At 55.5% G+C, this 18,296-nt stretch overlaps 1 protein-coding gene across 2 annotated transcripts; it reads left to right on the top strand.

Moving 5' to 3' along the window:
• Positions 1–266: 266 nt before the first annotated feature.
• Positions 267–14,936, top strand: PLA2G4F (phospholipase A2 group IVF). Of its 2 annotated transcripts, none has more exons than XM_032624886.1 (20): positions 267–435; positions 1,472–1,544; positions 2,138–2,274; positions 2,378–2,506; positions 2,938–2,978; positions 3,219–3,261; positions 3,742–3,808; positions 5,698–5,867; positions 5,956–6,069; positions 6,256–6,293; positions 6,475–6,610; positions 8,247–8,383; positions 8,641–8,863; positions 9,971–10,085; positions 10,310–10,447; positions 10,560–10,667; positions 11,666–11,860; positions 12,127–12,293; positions 12,822–13,008; positions 13,286–14,936. In XM_032624886.1, exons 1-20 carry the CDS (start codon positions 325–327, stop codon positions 13,504–13,506), a joined length of 2,550 nt encoding a protein of 849 aa, XP_032480777.1. In that variant the 5' UTR covers positions 267–324; the 3' UTR covers positions 13,507–14,936. The 2 variants fall into 2 exon arrangements, with proteins under 2 accessions (XP_032480777.1, XP_032480778.1); XM_032624887.1 differs by having other exon boundaries at positions 267–431.
• The last annotated feature ends 3,360 nt before the right edge of the window (positions 14,937–18,296 follow it).

Raw genomic sequence — 18,296 nt, forward strand, 5'->3', positions numbered from 1 at the left:
ATAAATCAAATCGTCTGGGGAGTAAGGCGCGGGCATCTATTTTCCATAAGCAGCGCCATGATAACCAGGGTCCAGGTTTGGGAACCAGAGTGCCAGTTCCTCATCCTCTTTGAGAGGGTCTAAAGTCCCTCCTGCTAGAGGACACTGGGCTCCAGTCACTTCCTGGAGCTCGTCAAACCCCACCTCCAGCCTCAGCTGTGACTCCTCAGCAGAGCAGCCTGCTCCACCCTCCCCACTCCAGCTACCTGTCAGACCTGAGCCAGCAGCCAGTGTAGCCAGAGGAGCGCAGGCAGGGCTTCCTGCCGGGAGCCAGGCTGCCCGGCCATGCTCTGGGCGCTCTGGCCCAGATGGCTGACAGGCAAGGAGCTGCCCCTCATGGGTGCGGTGTTGCTGCAGAAGAGACAGAAGAGGGAACCTCAGTGGAGGCGGTGGTGGGTAAAGTACCTGATCTCCCCTGGGGGGGTGTGGACAGGAGGAGTCCTGGGCGCACAGGGCCCTGTGGAGACTGGGGCCAGCCCAGGGAATGCATTTTGATCTGGGCCGGGACTGATTTGCTCCAGATTACCTGGTAGAGCTTAGAGAGCTTGGCCAAATAATAATAATCTTGACGTTAATCACCCCCGGTTAGGAAATGGAAGCCATGTGACACTTGCAGCTGATGGGCTTTAGCCCGGTAAGCCCTAGCCTGGCTATAGAATGGGGTTTGGGGGTTGAGGGAGTGGGGGGAATGAGGCACTCGCTGGAATCTGGAGGAGATAGTCTCATTCCCAGGAGGCTGCAGTCTACTGTTATCTCTCCTGAGCCCAAGCTGCCGTCTCCTTAGTGACTCATCCGACCAGTACCAGCTGGGTGACTCTTGGTTTCCCTTTACCTGCCCGCACCCTCTTGGGCCATCTTCTAGCCTTTGTCAGGAGCTAGTGGGTGGGGTCCATCACAGTTTTCTCTTTTGATACTTAATCTTCTTAAGCACATCACTCCAGCTCTCGCTTTGACTCTCAAGCTACAGCCCCAGCACTGTAGTCAGGGGGGCTGCATGTTCACGGTGCATAATAAACATAAGTAGTGAAAATGGCTCCACGTATTAAGCACTTATGCCAGGCAGTTTGTACGACTTCTCATTTAAAACTCGCTACAACCCTGTGAGATTATCATCATAACCCCCACTTTAGAGACAGAGAAACTAAAGCACAGGGAAATCAAGTCTCAAGGCCATTTAGCTAGTCCGCAGTGCAGCTTAGATTTGATCCCAGCCTGACTGATTCCAAGGTCAGGTTCATCACCAACACACTCAGCTCCCAGCGCTTGCTCTGTCGAGGCCTCCTGGGTCCCTGGCACAGTGACGTCAGTGACCCGGGGCCAGGCTGCCGCTCTGCGATGGGACAAGGGAAGCCCTGGGTGGGCACCATGGCAGGGAGGTCAGGCCTCACACCCGGCTTCCTGGAGCTGAGTCCCCGGAGTTCTGTCCTTTCAGCGGGAGACCCACCCATACTATGACCTCCAGGTGAAGGTGCTGAGGGCCAGAAATATCCGGGGCGCAGACCTGTGTGAGTGACCCCCAATTTCATGCTTTCTCCCTTCCTCTCCCTGGGGCCTCCCCAGAGCTCAACAGGGGCTGGCCTGAAGCGTGCATGTGTGTTTAGAGGGGAGCGGATGGAGGGCTCTCTGGTGAGGGAGCCCGGGCCACAGCCCGGGGCAGGTTGCGGGAGCTGGAGGGGAAGGCAGTGTGCAGACCACCACCTCCTCCCTGAGGCTGGCTCGTGGAGGTTGCCAGCCTGGGTGAGCGTGTGAGGCCTGCTGCTGCCACAAGTTACCGTCTCTCTCTAGGGGTTTCCACGCCAGTGCTCACACTGGGCGGGACCTTGTTTACTGAATCAGACCCTTTCTGGGAATGACTCAGTGCTCTGCACTGTGGCACGACCTTTTGAATTGGCTGCAGCAGGATCTCCATTCAGTTGAATGGGAGGTGTAACTGGTGGAGACGGAGTCAAGGACATGGGCTCTCCCGCATCTCTCCCCGCCCCACCCTGCTATGCGGGCAGCCTCCTCTGCCCCTTCCCATCCAGCCCCAGTCTCCTCCAGGCAACCTTTCCAGCCATAAGAGCTAGAGGCTGAGGAACCCTCCCCATCCCACCTACAGTGTCCAAAGCAGACTGCTACGTGCAGCTGTGGCTGCACACAGCGTCCCCCAGCCCGGCCCAGACAAGGGTGGTAGCCAACTGCCGTGACCCCGAATGGAACGAAACCTTCCACTACCGGGTCCACGGCGCCGTGAAGGTGAGGGTCAGCGAGGGGCTGGGGCTGCGGAGGGAGAGGGCTCCTCCCAGGTGCCTGCCCTCCGCCCTGCCTCAGGCCCCCCTGCCTCCTGCCCTGCTCCCAGAATGTCCTGGAGCTCACCCTCTACGACAAGGACGTCCTGGACAGTGACCAGCTCTCCCTGCTGCTGTTTGACCTGAGGAGCCTCAAGCCCCACCAACCGTGCAGACACACCTTCCCACTCAGCCACCAGGTGAGCGGTTCCACCTGCGCCAGCAACAAGCCCAGTACCGGGAGAAGAGGCCCTGGCACAGGGGGCTCCCGATCAGCACAGGCCCAACCTCCAAGACAGACTCTCCTCCACCCTGCAGCAATGACCCCACAAATCTTTCCCACAAGCACTCCTTCCCTGAGGGAAGCCAACACGTGGGCTCCTTGAAGGCAGGGGCTTTGTGTGTCTCGGTCACTGCTGAATCCTCAGTGTCTAGAACAGCACCTGTCCACAGCCTTGAACAGATGGAGCTCCTAGTGGCGATGTCGCTACCCTGTCCTGTGCTCACGAGCAGCCACAGCATCAGTCTGGCCTTCTAGTCACTGGAGCTGAGTAGAACCGGGGGTGGGAGGGGAAGGTCCTGAGGCTCTGGGACCTCTGAAAACTGGCGCTCCCTTGCTCCCTCCATGTAGGATTCGCAAGAGCTGCAGGTGGAATTTCTTTTGGAGGACAGGTGAGTCCAGGTGGAGCCTGTACCCTCCCATTTACTCTGAGACCCACCCAAAGCTCCCAGCTGTCAGTCACCATGTCCTGCGTTGGCCTGGCCTGAGAGGGGATGTCCTGACCTTGATGCCCACCCCTACCCACAAACCTGCTGTGCTCCCCAGGCTCTTCCAGCTGCTTTGGTTACATTATTATAGTAATAGCCATCTTGAGGGATTCAGGCATCCCATGAGCCCCTCATCCTTTGTAGCCAGGTGCCGGTGTCTGAAGTCATCACCAATGGGGTCCTGGTGGTGAGTAGGGGTGGCCAGCTTGGGGCTGCCCAGGGCTGGGGGACGGGGGATTGGGGAGTCCACAACTGAGCCCATCATGCCCACTTGCATGAAGGACACTCAACCCCTCCTCAGAGGGGAGATGTGCTGGGGAGGCACCTCCAGGGACAAAGGGGCACCTTGCCTCCCACCTGATGGAATAGCCCAGAAGCCAGGCTTTCCACCTATGCACAGCACACTGCTCACCTGGCTTCTGAGTCTGCCAAGGAGCCACCATCAGGGCCCCTCATCTCCTCCCCCTTTCCCACCAGGGACCACTTCCTCTGAGTCCTGGGTGGGGGGGGGTGCTGTGACAGAAGACCCCTGCTCGTAAGGCACAGGCCCTGGGAAGGATGTTAGCTCGACCCTGCCCCAGATACACTTCCCTCCCTCCATCCTGGTTCAGGCCCTGTGAAGGGCCCTGTGGACTGTCTGGCTCCCACAGGCCTCTGCTTTCCTCAGGCTCAGCCCTGTCTGAGAATCCAGGGCACCCTCAGGGGAGATGGGACAGCCCCACATCAAGAGTATGGTGAGTCTGGTCAGGGGCCTCGGGTCTTGCCTTCTCTCCTGGGGGACTGGGGACTGCTGGTTTCAAGAAGATGGGTCTGGGGCAGAAAGTTCTTAATTTTTCACTGCTGAAAGCTGACCAAGGATGACGTGGATTGCCTCCAGAAGCAGTAAATTTCCGTCCCTGGAAGTATTCAAGCACAGAGGCTGTATCGGTTCAACTACTGCTGTACAAAAGACACCCACAAAATCTCAGTGGCAGACACATCTGGTGGTCAGCTGGGGCATGGCTGATCTAGGCTGGGCTTGGTGGAGTGACCTGGCTCTGCTCCCATGTCCCTCATCCACCTCCTGTGGCCAGCGGACAAGCCTGGGCATGTTCTTAAGACACTGGCAGAGGTACAAGAGCGCATGGCCGGATGAGCAAGTGCTTTTCGAGCCTTTGGTCACATCACAGCCCTCACTAACATTTTGTTAACCAAAACAAGCACAAGGCTGACTCTAAGTTGGAGGGCAATGAATATAGCCAGGCTCTTTAGTGAGAGAAACCAAGGCCGCATGGCAAACAGTGAGAACTCCAGAAGTGAAGAACTGGGGCCATGGCAGTCTGCCACAGGGGACAGCCACTCGAGAGGGGTGCCAGCTTTGGGAGGGGAGCGGAGGCTGCATGACAGCTAAGGTCCTCTCCGACACTGGGAGTCTGAGCCTATGGGCTGAGTCGTGCCCGGGTAACATGGCGCACTTACTATGAGCCAGGCACTGGTCTAAGCGTTTTGCAGTGTTTTCTCTTTTAATCCTCATAACAACCTTGTAACGTAGGTACAGTCATTATCCTCCTTTAATTCATGAGACTGAGGCTCAAAGAAGAAACTTTGTTAAGGTCACACAGCCAGTAAGCGGTAGAGCCAGGCCCAGGCCCAGGTCTGTGACACCCGGGGCCCATCTGCTCTCCCCACCACAGCTTCTGTTGTTTCTGACTGTGAACAGCCCTTATCAGTCTCAGTCTGTAAACCGTGATATGAGAGAAGGATCACTTTCCTTATTTTCTCTAATTCCCTCCCACCCCTGGTCATGTCAAGTCCCCAGGTCTCATTTAGTGCTAAGGAGGGCATGTAGGGGCAGGGATTCCATTTGGACGTCGGTTCCTGAGGCGTTAGGGGCTCTTTCGTGGGTCTGTCTGGGGTCCCCTCTTCCTGGGTGTCATGTGTAGCCATTTCTCTCTGGGGTCTTGCCTGCTCTCCAGAAAGCTACAGGAACAGGGTGGGCCCCGCTGCTCCTGGGCCCACAGGCCTCCCTCTGCCTCCCACCAGCTGGCCTCACAAGGCCGGGGCTGGGTCTCCTCCGCTTCCCCAAGCCTACCCTCTCTGTGCCACGAACGCACTTCTTCCTTTTACATCCCCTGCAAACCCTCTATGTTCTCCCAAGGGCTTATGCTTTGGAAACAACGTGCAGCCTGTTTGCTTTCTCTCTGGCCACAAACCTCCCCCAAGGCAATGAGCACGGGGCTTGAATGGAACAAGAGAGGGGGAACTACCAGTTGAAAACTGGTAATAAATGTAATGATTAATATATGATCATTATAATATGGTAATTATAGAATTATATTTTATATACTTAAAATAATAATCTCAAAATCCTCAGCCCCATAAGCTCCGGACAGGGGCCCTTCCCTGAGCACTGTGTGCGCCGCCCCCATCCCAGGCTCCCAGCTCTGACCAGAGCAGGTTATAAGACCCCAAATGTCCTTCATGATGTCTGTAGGGCCCATTGCCAGAGAGTGGGCAGGGCGATGAGCTGGCACTTCCAAGGGGAAGGAAAGGAGAGTTGCGGCTCGGCGTGCTACCGTCACGGGCCACGCACCCCCCACTCTCACCCCCTCACCTGGCACTCACCTAGGCCCTCTGTTCCCAGGCTCCAGGCAGATTCGGCTGGCAGTGCCCGGGGCCTACGAGAAGCCCCAGCTCTTGCCCCTGCAGCCTCCCCTGGAGGCAGGCCTCCCAGCCACCTTCACCTTCCACGTAAACCCAGTGCTCAGTTCCAGGCTGGAGGTGGAGCTGGGAGAGAAGCTCACGGTCCTGCAGGTGAGTGACGGAGCCTGGGAAGGCGCAGACGACAGAATCCATCCAGCCTGGACGAGGCCCCTTTTCCTGGGTGTTTTCTTCTCTGCAGAGCGGCCCAAGTGCTGAGCTGGAGGTCCAGACCAGCAAGCTGGGCGAGGCGGGCATCCTGCTCTCCTCTCTGGCCCTAGGTCGGGAGCAGCAGCAGGTCGTGGCCCTGGGCGAGGTAAGGCTCCGTCTGGGTGCCTGAGGGGCCCCTGCCTGCTCTGTGACCCCCACAAAAGGTCTGGGGGAGGGGGTCAAATCAGGCCAGCCATGGTGTCCACACCTGGGCCAGAATTACCAGAGCAACCGGGGCTGCAAATGCGAGTCCCTCTCAGTGTGCTCAGGGATGGGCTGTTGTCTCTTCCAGGGCCAGGAGGTGGCTATGAGTGTGAAGGCAGAAGTGAGGTGAGTGGTGTGGACTCTTCTGCCTATGGCTCAGTGGGCGTTGGGGGTGACTGGGTCCTGTGGCATCTTTCTGGGAGGTTCCACGGAATGTGCATCTGTCTGCTCCCGTGAAAATGGGTTTGGCCGGAGGCTCTCCACTGAACAGTCACCCAATACCCCACCCCCACCCCCTCTGAGACAGCTCTGGGGACCTGGACCTGCGTCTTGGCTTCAACCTCTGTGACGGGGAGCAGGAGTTTCGGGATAAGAGGAAGCACGTCGTGTCCAAGGCCCTACAGCAGGTGCTGGGATTGAGCCAGGCTCCCGACAGTAACCAGGTGTGGAATGGAGGAACCAGACACCAGAGTTGCTGGGACCAAATCCAACCTCTTCCTTGAGAGGACTGTGTGTCTAAGAGGTGACAGGAAGTGTTGAGGAAGTGCGGGGACCAGAGGAAGAAGGGGGCAGGCCCATTTGCCTGAGCTGATGGGCACAGTTGGGAGAGTCATGTGACCCCATATGAACGAGGGCTGAACGGCCCCAGCCAAGGGAGGTGTATTAGTCTGCTCAGGCTGCCATAACAGAATGCCACAGACTGGGTGGCTCAAACAACAGACATTTATTTTCTCACGTGGAGGCTGGAAGTTCAAGATCAAGGTGCCGTCAGGGTCGTTATCTGACAAGGCCTCTTTCTGACTCGTAGACGGCCACCTTCTTGCTGTGTCCTCACACAGCCTTTCCTCTGTGCACGTGCAGGGGTTTGTGGGAATCTCTCTCTCTCTTCCTCTTCTTACAAGGACACCAGTCCTATGGGATTAAGGCCCCACCCTTATGACTTCACATAACCTATATTACCTCCGTATAGACTCTCCAAAGAGAGTCACATGGGGGCTTCCACATATGAATTTGGGGAGGACACAATTCAGTGCATAACAGGACAAAGGGATTTGGAAGTGGAGGCAGGAGGAAAGGCAGTGCTGAGGGGGAGACCTGTGGTAAATCAGGAACAGGCTGGTGGCTTCCTTCTGGCTGCAGATGTCCAAGGAGACATAGCCTGTGCCCAGTGCTGACAAGCTGAGCAAGCCTACCGCTCATCTGGTAATGCCTGCGCTGTGCCCCATTTCCGCTCTGTGGGTGGAGGGTAGAGAGGGCACAGATCTGCCTTCAGGGAGCTCTGTCTCCTCCAGAGCTCTGGAGGGACAGTGACCTTGCGGGGCAATGGCCAGGGAGCATTTTTTTCAAGACGGGAAGAAAGGAAGGACAGGGAAAGGAACCGGAAGTCTGGGGTGGAATGAACCAAACCTTCGTAGAAAAGCTGAGCAGCCCAAAAGCTTCTAGTCTGATCCCACCAGGAACCTCTGATCCTGAAGAGACATCTGGGGACCTCCCGTGTCTGGGGCAGGTCAGGCTGCCTGCTGGTCTTTGTCACTTCAGTTCTGTGGTTCTCATCTGGGAGCAATCTCATCCCCCCACCCACCTAGGGGACATTTGTCACTGTCTAGAGACATTGCCGCAGCTAGGGGAGGGGAGAGGGATGCTACCGGCATCTGCCTGGTGAAGGTCAGGAATGCTGCCAAACATCCTATAACACACAGGACAGTTCCTCACAATAAAGAATTATCTGGTCCAAAATTACCAACAGTGCCAAGGTTGAGAAACCCTGCTTTAGGTGTTTTGAGTGAATCCAATATACCTCCCAGGTACATACTTTCCTGATATAATGTTAAGAGCCATCTCTGAGGTTATACTGCTTCAGTCTGACAGCCTATTACTTACTGATGGTATGATTGTGGGCACATTATCTAACTTCATGTGCCTCAGTTTCCTCACCTGTAAAGTGGGGATGCCATTGGGTTTCTTTGAAGACTGAAAGAGATGATACAAGTTGGGCTGTTAGACCAATATCTGATATGCTAAGCAATAATATATGAACAATAGTGGGGTAGAAGTTATCATGATTACTATTGTGCCCAGGTGCCTGTGGTGGCTGTGCTGGGTTCGGGAGGTGGAACCCGAGCCATGTCTTCCCTCTATGGCAGCCTGGCCGGGCTACAGGAGCTCGGCGTCCTGGACACTGTGACCTATCTGAGCGGAGTCTCTGGGTCCACCTGGTAAGTGAGGTAGGGGCAGAGCAAAAAAAAAAGGAGAGCCCTGAAGAGGCAGAGGTATGACCTGGTGATCTGGTGGGGAGGGGCAGGGATCCAAAGGGGTCAGGAAGGGCAGTAAGGGACTGAGTCCCCAGGGCCCTCTGAGTGGGTGGTGCAGGCCAGTGGGTGCAAGGGATGGGGGAGGAGGGGTGACTCAGAGACACCTGTATCCCTCTCTCCCCTTACTGTGCTCCCACGCTCCTAATTCCCTCCATGCCCAGGTGCATCTCCACACTCTACAAGGACCCAGCCTGGTCCCAGGTGGCCTTGAAGGGCCCTATTGAGCGCGCCCAGGCGCGGGTCTGCAGCAGTAAGATGGGGGCAATGTCCATGGAACGCCTGCAGTACTATGCCCAGGAACTGGGGATCCGGGAAAGCAGTGGCCACAGCGCTTCCCTCATCGACCTCTGGGGGCTTCTTATTGAATATTTCCTATACCAGGAGGTAAGAGAAGAGCAGGTAATAGATGAACATGGCTCCTGTCCACCCTGCCCCACCAGCACTTAGTTCTGCCTTACCCATTAGGCTAAGATCTGAGATCTGCAAAGCTATCCTTTAAGTCTGAGCTCCCTGGGGGCAAGGGGTGGGATCTCTGGGTGGGCTGACACACTTCATCTCACTTTCCCTGGGAGGGAGAGGCTGGTCTGCTGTTCTCAGGTCTGTCTGCATATTAGAATCACCTGTACAGCTTTCCAAAAACACCATGCCTAGGTCTCACTTCCAGAGATACTGGTTTTGGTTGGTGAGGGGTCGAGCCCTAGTACAAGTGTGCTTTGAAAGGGTCCCAAATGGTTTCAACCTCCTGCTGAGGCAGAATGCCACTCCAGCCCGACGGCCAAGCAGACATGATTCTCGCCACCTGGTGGCTTCTCCTAGAACTGCAGGCCCAGCATGCATCGGGAGATGAGACTAGAGCTGAGCGAGGTTCTCAGCCCTGGGGCCCTGCGGGGCCTGGCCCTCTGGTGTGTGGCTATCTGTTATGAATGTGATGTCTAAGAAAAGAATACATGTTTTCTAGTGATTTACTTTTTCAAAGAAAGTAGATTGGATTTTCAGTTATTCCTTTTTTTTTTTTGTGGTACGCGGGCCTCTCATTGTTGTGGCCTCTCCCGTTGCGGAGCACAGGCTCCGGACGCACAGGCCCAGCGGCCCTGGCTCACGGGTCCAGCCGCTCCGCAGCATGTGGGATCCTCCCGGGCCGGGGCACGAACCCACGTCCCCTGCATCGGCAGGCGGACTCCCAACCACCGCGCCACCAGGGAAGCCCCAGTTATCCTTTTAAAAATGTCACTTGACTCCCTTGGGTTCTGATAGGCTTTCTTGAATGGGAGGGAAGGGGGTCCAAAGCCCCTGGAATTGCACGAACCCCATGTGGCCTCACCTCTGCTGCAGCCCAAAGCCTGTCCCTTAGAGAGTTGTCTCTAGAGCCCTGGCCTTAGCAACCAAAGTCTCGTGGGCACACCACACCTGCAGGGTGCGGAGCCTCAGGCCAGGGGGGTGGGGAAAGGGAACTCCCTAAAGGCCAAGTGGCCTCCCTTCTTTCCTGACCAGGAAAATCCTGCCAAGCTGTCTGACCAGCAGGAGGCGGTCAGCCAGGGCCAGAACCCTTACCCCATCTACGCCAGTGTCAACGTCCGCAACAACATCAGTGGGGAAGACTTTGCAGGTGCCCGGGTGTGGGGACCTAGGAAGCTGGTGGGAGCAATGGTCAGTGTGAGGATGTAGAGGCCAGGGCTGTCAGGGCACAGGTGGGAGCCTTGGAGCACAGTGGGCTTGCTGCCTCCTGCTCTTGACGAGGCAAAGATACCTGCTAAGTCACAAGGGCTCAGGGGAAGCATGGGGTTCTGGTGGGAAGCCCCTGGTGACATTCCCTTCTCTTTGCACCCCCAGAGTGGTGCGAGTTCACCCCCCATGAGGTCGGCTTACCCAAGTATGGCGCTTATGTTCCCACTGAGCTCTTTAGCTCAGAGTTCTTCATGGGGCGACTGCTGCAGCTCCGCCCCGAGCCCCGGATTTGCTACCTGCAGGGTGAGTCTAGGCCAGAGGCCTGGGGACAAGGGGACAGGGCAGGCGCCAGGCCCTGAGTTGGTGATGCCGGTGGAGGACTTGTGAGGGCCGGGGACTTTGCCTTTCTCCTTAGGTATATGGGGCAGCGCGTTTGCAGCCAGCCTGGATGAGATCTTCCTGAAGATCGCCGGCTTGGACCTCGGCTTCCTACAAAGGTGCAGAGACAGTGTAAACATCACAGGTGAGGGCAGAGAGCCTGCTCCCCCAAACCTCCCCTCCCCCCTGCCAGCCCCCGCAATACCTCTTTCCAGCAGCAGGGCCCTGGCAGAAGCATGAGGAATGTGGGAGGAGGCAGTGAAGGACTTGGATGTCCTATTCGGTTCAGAGAAATATTGAGAAAATGACTTCTCGCTTAGGGTCTCTGGATGCCCAGAGGTCTACAGAGAGGCTAAGGGGTGGGGAACCCATGTCAGAAAACCTAGTGGGAGTTGTGAGTGCTCCGTGATAAACCTGTACCTTTAATTCTCCGCTTGGGCTCCCATTAGATCAACTCAGCCCAGGGCCACTGGGTATCTGGTTGACATTCTGTCCCCGCTTCAGCCCCTGCTGCGTAGAACACCTTTCCCACTTTTCTTCCCTGGATAACTTTTGCTCAGTTCTTAAAGTTCAGCTCAGACATCATTTTGTCAGGGGACGTCTCTGTTCCAGTCCATCCCTCCAGGCTGATCGAGGGTCTGACCACCAAGTTTCCCTAGAACCGTAGGCACATCCCATGTTGTCCTTACCTCGGGACACTGTCACCATTTATTACCTCTTTAGATTCTCCCCTAAATAGGCCGTGAGCCCTGGAGGGCCAGGGTCAGGCCCTGTTCACCTCTGCATCTCCGTGCCCAGCACAGTGGCCACCACAGCACGTGGTAACTGTTCAGTGGGTGTTTAATGGGTGAAATTCTGATTGGAAGTTGCATATGCAACTTTAAGGGTAGGTGATGTTGTTTAATACATGCAATGTCAACTTTCAACTTTTTTAATACGTGCAGGTCAACTTTCAAAACGTGGGGAACATGAAAGAAAAAGTCATTTAAAAGGGGTTCGGGGAAGCAGTGGTCAGAGACCCGGGAGGCAGGGTGGGGAAGGAGGAGAGACGTGTGGAGGAGACAGAGGGCCTCCCCTGAGATGTGAGGACTGCTGGACAAAGGAGGGCTTCTCACGGTATTTCACCATCCCACCCACCCCTAGACGACCACCAGAAGCTCCAGCTGCATGACCCAGCGAGGCTGCGAACCAGGCTCTTCACCCCGCAAGGGCCCTTCTCCCAGGCTGTGCTGGACATATTCACCTACCGCTTCACCTCAGCCCAGAACTCGAACTTCACCCAGGGCCTCTGCCTGCACAAGGACTATGTGTCTGGCAGGGAGTTTTTGGCCTGGAAAGGTGGGTGCTGCTCTGGGCGGGGTCCCGCCTGTTGCCTGTGCCTCTGGCTCCCTGGGGCCAGTGCTACCTTTTGACCTGGGGTGGGGGCGCTCCTGCTGCCCAGGGGCTAGTGGGGGAAGGACTGTGATGACTGTGCTGGAAGGCAGGCTGGGGGCTGCGGTGGGAGACCCCGTGGCTGTAGGAAGAGGAGAACTCTCAACAGTGGGGCGTTCCCAGTGCGAAGAGAAGAGGACTGCTGCAAAGAGCAAGCATTTGTCTTTGTGCAGATTCGCACCCGGACGCCTTCCCCAACCAGCTCACTCCCATGCGGGACTGTCTGTACCTGGTGGATGGAGGCTTTGCCATCAACTCTCCGTTCCCGCTGAGCCTGCAGCCGCAGAGAACCATGGACCTCATTCTGTCCTTCGACTACTCCCTGGATGCCCCTTTTGAGGTACGGTGCGGGGTGGGGGGTCCTTGCTAAGGCAGCCTGGCTGGGTGTTGGGGCATTGCCCTTCGAGAAGGGCCTGGGCAGGCACCTTGCAAACACCGCTAGCAGCATTGGTCTCCCCAGCTGGAAGGGGAGGACTGCTGAGGTGATGGAGGAGAGTGGGGTTCAGGAGAGGAGGCCAGAGGGAGTCCTCAGGAGCCTTTATCCCGGTGAAGAGAAGACCCCTGTTCTGGACCCTGCTGTTCCTGATAGGATTCCTTGCTCCTATCTGGGCCTGGGTTCAGGTTTGCTGTCCCTTTGTTGCTATGGTAACAACAGAGCCATCAGGGTCCCTCCAGGGAGTCTCTATCAGTGGCTCCCTCGAGACTTGTGGGGTGATGCACAGGTTGCACGCCCAGATGCGGGTTCTCTTCTTGCTGCCTGTAGTCACTCGGCTGCTGGGAGACAGGGCTGGCGTTGAAGCCTGGGCCAGCGTGAGGCCAGGGCACCTCAGGCAGGGCCGGAAGCTCACAGGGCTGGGTGTCTGCCCAGGTCTTACAGATGACAGGGAAGTACTGCCTGGACCGAGGCATCTCCTTCCCCAGCACTGAGGTGCCCCCTGAGGACTTGAAGGAGCCCCGTGAATGCTACCTGTTTGCCAAGGCCGAGGACCTGCGCTCACCCATCGTGCTGCACTTCCCCCTGGTCAACCGTACCTTCCGCACACACCTGGCCCCGGGTGAGGGGAAGGTCTAGGTCTGGCCCATGGAGCCCTGGGGTGGTGATGGGGTGCTGGACCCAGGACAGTGTACCTCCTGGAGGCCCCGAGCTGGCCACTGCTTCCTGGACTCGGCATGCACACTGGCCCGGCTCCTCCTGGTGGGCGAGAGAGCTGAGATGTGGCCCCAAGCAGAGCCCACAGACCAGCCAGATGCTCTGGGGAAGGGGGGTTTCTGGACTGGCAGCTCCTAGCCACAGAGTGCCCTAGCCCAGACTCTCTCCCCGTCCCACTGCAGGTGTGGAACGACAAACAGATGAGGAGAAAGCCTGTGGGGACTTTGTCATCAATGGGCCAGACACCCCTTATGGCATGATGAACTTCACCTACGAGCCCCAGGAGTTTGAGCGGCTGGTGGCCCTGAGTCGATACAACGTTCTGAACAACGTGGAGACTGTGCGGCAGGCCCTCCGGCTGGCTCTGGGCCAGCGACAGGCTGGGGACAGGGCTGGAGGCTGACCCGGGCTGGAGTCGGGGGACTGGGACAGAGGAGGGACTGTGGGCTCTGGACCAGGGCTTGGTAGAGGGAGGGGTGGTGGACCCTGTGGGATGATATCCCCTCCTGGCTGGGTGGGCTCCAGCTGGTGGGTCCCCCTGCTAATTACTCATCTTCGCTCTTTAAACTTGGGTCACATTCTCTTATCAGGGGTACAGCTGCCACCTCGTGCAAATAGTCTCACCCCTCCCAGAAGCTAAATGGGTGTTTCTAGAGGGCGTATCCATTTATCAGGGGCGGAGCGAACGTGAACCTGCGTGTGTGTTCGTGTTCCTAGTGGGGGCCTGTCAGCTGCCAGGGATGGGCAGAGGTAGAGGAAGCCTGGCTGGGAACTCAGAGGCCCAGGTTCCTGCCTTTTCCACAGATGTACCCCACCGATCTGGGGGATCTGTTTCTCTCTCTGGGGGATCTGTTTCTCTCTCTGGAGGATCTGTTTATCATTTCTTCTGACCCACCCGGGACCTTCCAAATACCTGGAGCCTCTCCAGCATGGGCAGATTTTAGGTGTGTGGAAAGGAGATCCACCCTGACTGGGCTTAGTGTGGAGGTCTTCAGGCCCTCTCCCTCTGGCTAGGGCCTCTGTGGCCTCTTCTTACCCACACCCCACCCAGCGCTGAGCCACCTGGGGCCCTTCACTGGCCCGGCTGCCATACTCTACTCACTCGACACTCTGCCAGGAGTGCTGTCTTTGACTACAGCCCCTCCCTCAACCTCTCTCTCTCTCTCTCTCTCACACACACACACACACACACACACACACACACACACACACACGCATGCTCTCCAGGGCCAAAGTCACAATTCCTCTTCTAATCAGGGAACTTATGTGACAAAGCCTCACCCATCCTGACTCTGGGAAGAAGACCCTAGTTCTGGCTCCCAGCTGGGAGGAAGGTGTCTAGATCCCAGCCTGTGCCTCCAGCCTGGCCTGGGACCCCAGGCCTCCAGCTGGACATGAACCGGGGAGGCAGGGCTGCTGAGGGAGCTGGGCTTCTAACAGGCCAGTGCTTTTGGCTGGCATGGGGTCGGGGTAGCTTGGTTCTCTCATGCCTGCTCACTGGGGACAATTGCTCTTGAGATAGGCTGTCTGGTTAGCTGGTGTTTACACATCTTTTATGAGTCTTTATCCTTTGACCTGCTGTCTTCCTTTTGGGTTTATCTTTCTTTTTGTTGGAGTGCAAAATTGAATAGTTCTATAGTGGAGGATCTGTGGAATGTAAACCTTCTGAGACCTGATATGTCTGGAATTGTCTTTTCTTGCCCTGACTTATAATAGTCTGGATTAGGGTAGGATTCTTGGTTCAGGCTTACATCTACTCAGATTTTTTTTTTTTTTTTTTTTGCGGTACACGGGCCTCTCACTGTTGTGGCCTCTCCCGTTGCGGAGCACAGGCTCCGGACGCGCAGGCTCAGCGGCCATGGCTCACGGGCCCAGCCGCTTCTGTGGCATGTGGGATCTTCCCGGACTGGGGCATGAACACGTGTCCCCTGCATCGGCAGGCGGACCCTCAACGACTGTGCCACCAGGGAAGTCCCTACTCAGATTTTAATGCCTCTTTGCATTGCATATTGCCAATGGGCAGCCTGATGTCAGCTGAATTCTCATCCCATTGTGGGTAATTTGTCTTTACCTAATTTTTTAGGGTTTTCTCTTTGTCTTCGATTTTCAAAAGTTTCACTATGATTTTTCTAAACTGGGAACTTAAAAAAAAAATCAGTGACCTCTTTCGATTTTGAGATTCATGTCTTTATCTACCAATTGTATCAAAACACTACTCTTCTTCATTCTCTTTCTGGATTCCTATTAAATGGATATTGAAATGTATGAATTGATTCTCTGTATCCCTAAACTTTCCTTTTACACATTCTATTTTTTTCATTTGTGCCGCATTCTGGGGATTTTCTTTGCATGATTTTTTGGTTCGCAAATATATACTCCACCTGTGTCCAGACTGCTTCTCTGTCCATCTTTTGGGGGGTTTTGTTTAACTTTTGACTGTCACATTTCCCTGTTTAAGTTCCCTAATAGGATCTTCCAAAACTACTTGTTTTCATTGCATGGAAATGCTTCACCACTTCCCTCAGATGGTGTTAATATGTGCATTTCATGGTATTTTCCTGATTGTTACATGAACAGTTTCCTTGGGGTAGGTTGCCTCTCCTTCATGGGCTTTACCTTCTTTATATATTTGGTAATTCTTGATTGTCATCTCATGTCTGAGAGGGTTGTGTACAAGCTCTGGGCTGTGACGGCTCCTGGTCAGGTCACTGGCCATGCAATGGCGCAGTGACCTTCAGGTGGCAGTGTGGGACTTGGGGAGGAGGCCGAAGGGATGCAGTTCTAGAGAACTTCAGAGCCTTGAAGTGATGTTATGAAATTATTAATCTGTATTTATATCTGATGGGTTTGGTGCTGCGGGGGGTAAGTAAAATATTACAAAGGAGAATTCCAGTTTCAAGATGAAAGACAGAGGACAGGCTGAAATCACTTCCCAGCATTTTAAAAAAATTAACAATTTTCAGTTACACAGTACATTTTCTGAATTTGTCTTTTTAAGAAATAACTTAGGTTAAATCAGCAACTGCATATCCTAAATAATAGAAAAAGTTAGGTATCATTGTTCCATAACATTCTATTAACAATATCTGAGTTTTTTGATCACCAATATATTTTTTAGTCCCCAAATGCACCATCAATCAGAACTGAGGTCCACTCTTCCACGGGACAAGTTGACTCTGACACTTGCAAGGGTAAGGAGTCTCTTGGTTTGAGAGCTGCTGGCCTCACTGTGGCTCTCAGAGGCCACTTACAGGGAGCCATGAGGGTGAAATGAGACAAGGTGTGTGACACGCTGAGCAGTGGCTGGCGTGCTGCGTGCTCTCAGTACTTGCTGGTTGCTCTTTTCTAAGGGGTGTTGATGGCTCTGAGCTGCAGAGAAGTGACCTCTTGCCTGGTCCTAAATGATTTGGTCCTCATCGCTCCCCGCCTCCTGCCAGGTACATTCAGAGCAACCTGGCTCAGAACTGGGCTTGTTGCTGCCACCTTACTGGGGGTAGGGCTGGCTGGTAATGCTGGCCAGAGTGACCTGTCCCTAGGCCCCAACCCTCCCCTAGGCCAGGGGAAGGACCTGGCCTTCTGCGGACATTTGACAGGACTCACTCCTTGTCTTTGCTCCATGAATCTTCCCCTTCTCCCTCCTTCCTCCTGGCATGGGAGGAGGTGGTCCATCTTCGTGTGTCCCTGTGTGCACGTATGTGTGCTCTTTTTTTTATTAGCTGTACCAGAGGTTTCTGGTGGTGCTGGCTGACATCCAAGAGGTGAGGAAAAAGCCCTCAGTGTGGGAGCCACCCAGAGGGTGGAGCCCTGACCTCCTAACAGATCCTTACCTTGCTAAGCTGGGCAGATTTAAGGCCCCGTCCCTGTGGGATTGTTACTGCCACCATCCAGGGAGCGAGGGCTGGAGGGGAGGGGCAGAGTGAACCAGTAGCCGAGGGCAGGTCTTCCCAGCCAGTGGCTGCTGTTCTCTGATATTCCTGAATGAGACATCGAGTTCCCCAGCCCTCAAGGTGCCTGGAAGGGCCTGGGGCGTTTGGAGCCCTCTTGGCCATCCTCCACCAGCTCCCTGCAGACTTGTCCATTTATCCTAGTGATTCAGGTCAGTGACATGGCAGCATGGGGGTACTGTGACATGAAGGGGTGGGAAGTACAAGCTTAAGAGACCACCTGGCCTTCCTCAGACATGACATTCTTGCATTACCTGCTGGGATCAACAGCTGAGGCCACAGCCTTCACACAAGCCCCTTTCCCTGCCCTCACCAGGCTGGCAAGTGGCTCGCAGGGGTACCTGCAAAGTTTCACGCTCAGTGGAAGCCCCTGATGACCTTAGCCTAGATGCCTCCTTTGCACCCCCCTTTCCTGATCTGTGCCTTCCTCTGAGCAAGAACTACTGCAGGCAGGCTGCCTTCTCAAGTCCCCCCTGATGCCCCATATGCTGGCTACGGAGGGGCCTGCATGAGAGACAGTGCCACTATCTGGAGGCTCCTTCTCTCATTCCCAGACTATGCCCGGTTTTGGGAATCTAGTCCTGAGCTCTGTCTGGACAAGCAGCTTCCCATCAGACAAGCAGCTGTCCCTCAGTGAATTCAGGGGTGAGAGGCAGTGTGGGGCCCCAGGACCCAAGATCCCCTTTCACTGAGGGACAGCATGGCCAGGGACTTGCTGCCATGGCCTGCGCCAGCCTGAGGTCCTGATGTTTCCAGCTGCCCCAGAGGACATCACCCCCGTGCAGGTACCCTTCTATGGGCTGGGAGGAGCCCAAGGCTGCAGGAATAGGGTGGGTGGGAAAAACAGCAGCTGGAGAGTAGACTGGGCATCCAGACTCTTCTGGAACCTGTTTGCTGTGTGGACTGATGTAGGTCTGGAGAGGTCAGGAAGGTGGGAAGAAGCAGCAAAGGTGACTGAGAAGGAGTGGGTGGTGTAGGAGGAGAAATACCAGGTTAGTGTGCTGTCCAGGAAGCCAGGGGAAGAAAACATTTCAAGGAAAACACCATCACCTGTGTCACATGCTGCTGAGACGTCAAGTAGGGTGAGGACTGAGAACTCATCACTGGACTAGCCATGGGCTTTGACTGGGGGTCTTGACAAGAGCAGTTTGGTAGAGCAGTGGGAGAGAAACCTGACTGGTTCAAGAAAACAAGAGGAGAAAAATTGGAGACAGTATAGGTAACAGAAGCAATTAGCAATAGGAATCAA

The sequence above is a fragment of the Phocoena sinus genome, chromosome 2, assembly GCF_008692025.1.
Source record: "Phocoena sinus isolate mPhoSin1 chromosome 2, mPhoSin1.pri, whole genome shotgun sequence".
Taxonomy (NCBI): domain Eukaryota; kingdom Metazoa; phylum Chordata; class Mammalia; order Artiodactyla; family Phocoenidae; genus Phocoena; species Phocoena sinus.

What these genes read in the sequence shown, in the direction of transcription:
- PLA2G4F (XM_032624886.1), top strand. Translation starts at nt 325, where the DNA reads ATGCTCTGGGCGCTCTGGCCCAGATGGCTGACAGGCAAGGAGCTGCCC. An exon ending in CCTTCCCACTCAGCCACCAG is followed by an intron (nt 2,507 to 2,937) that starts GTGAGCGGTTCC and finishes CCCTCCATGTAG; the next exon opens with GATTCGCAAGAGCTGCAGGT. An exon ending in CCGCACACACCTGGCCCCGG is followed by an intron (nt 13,009 to 13,285) that starts GTGAGGGGAAGG and finishes GTCCCACTGCAG; the next exon opens with GTGTGGAACGACAAACAGAT.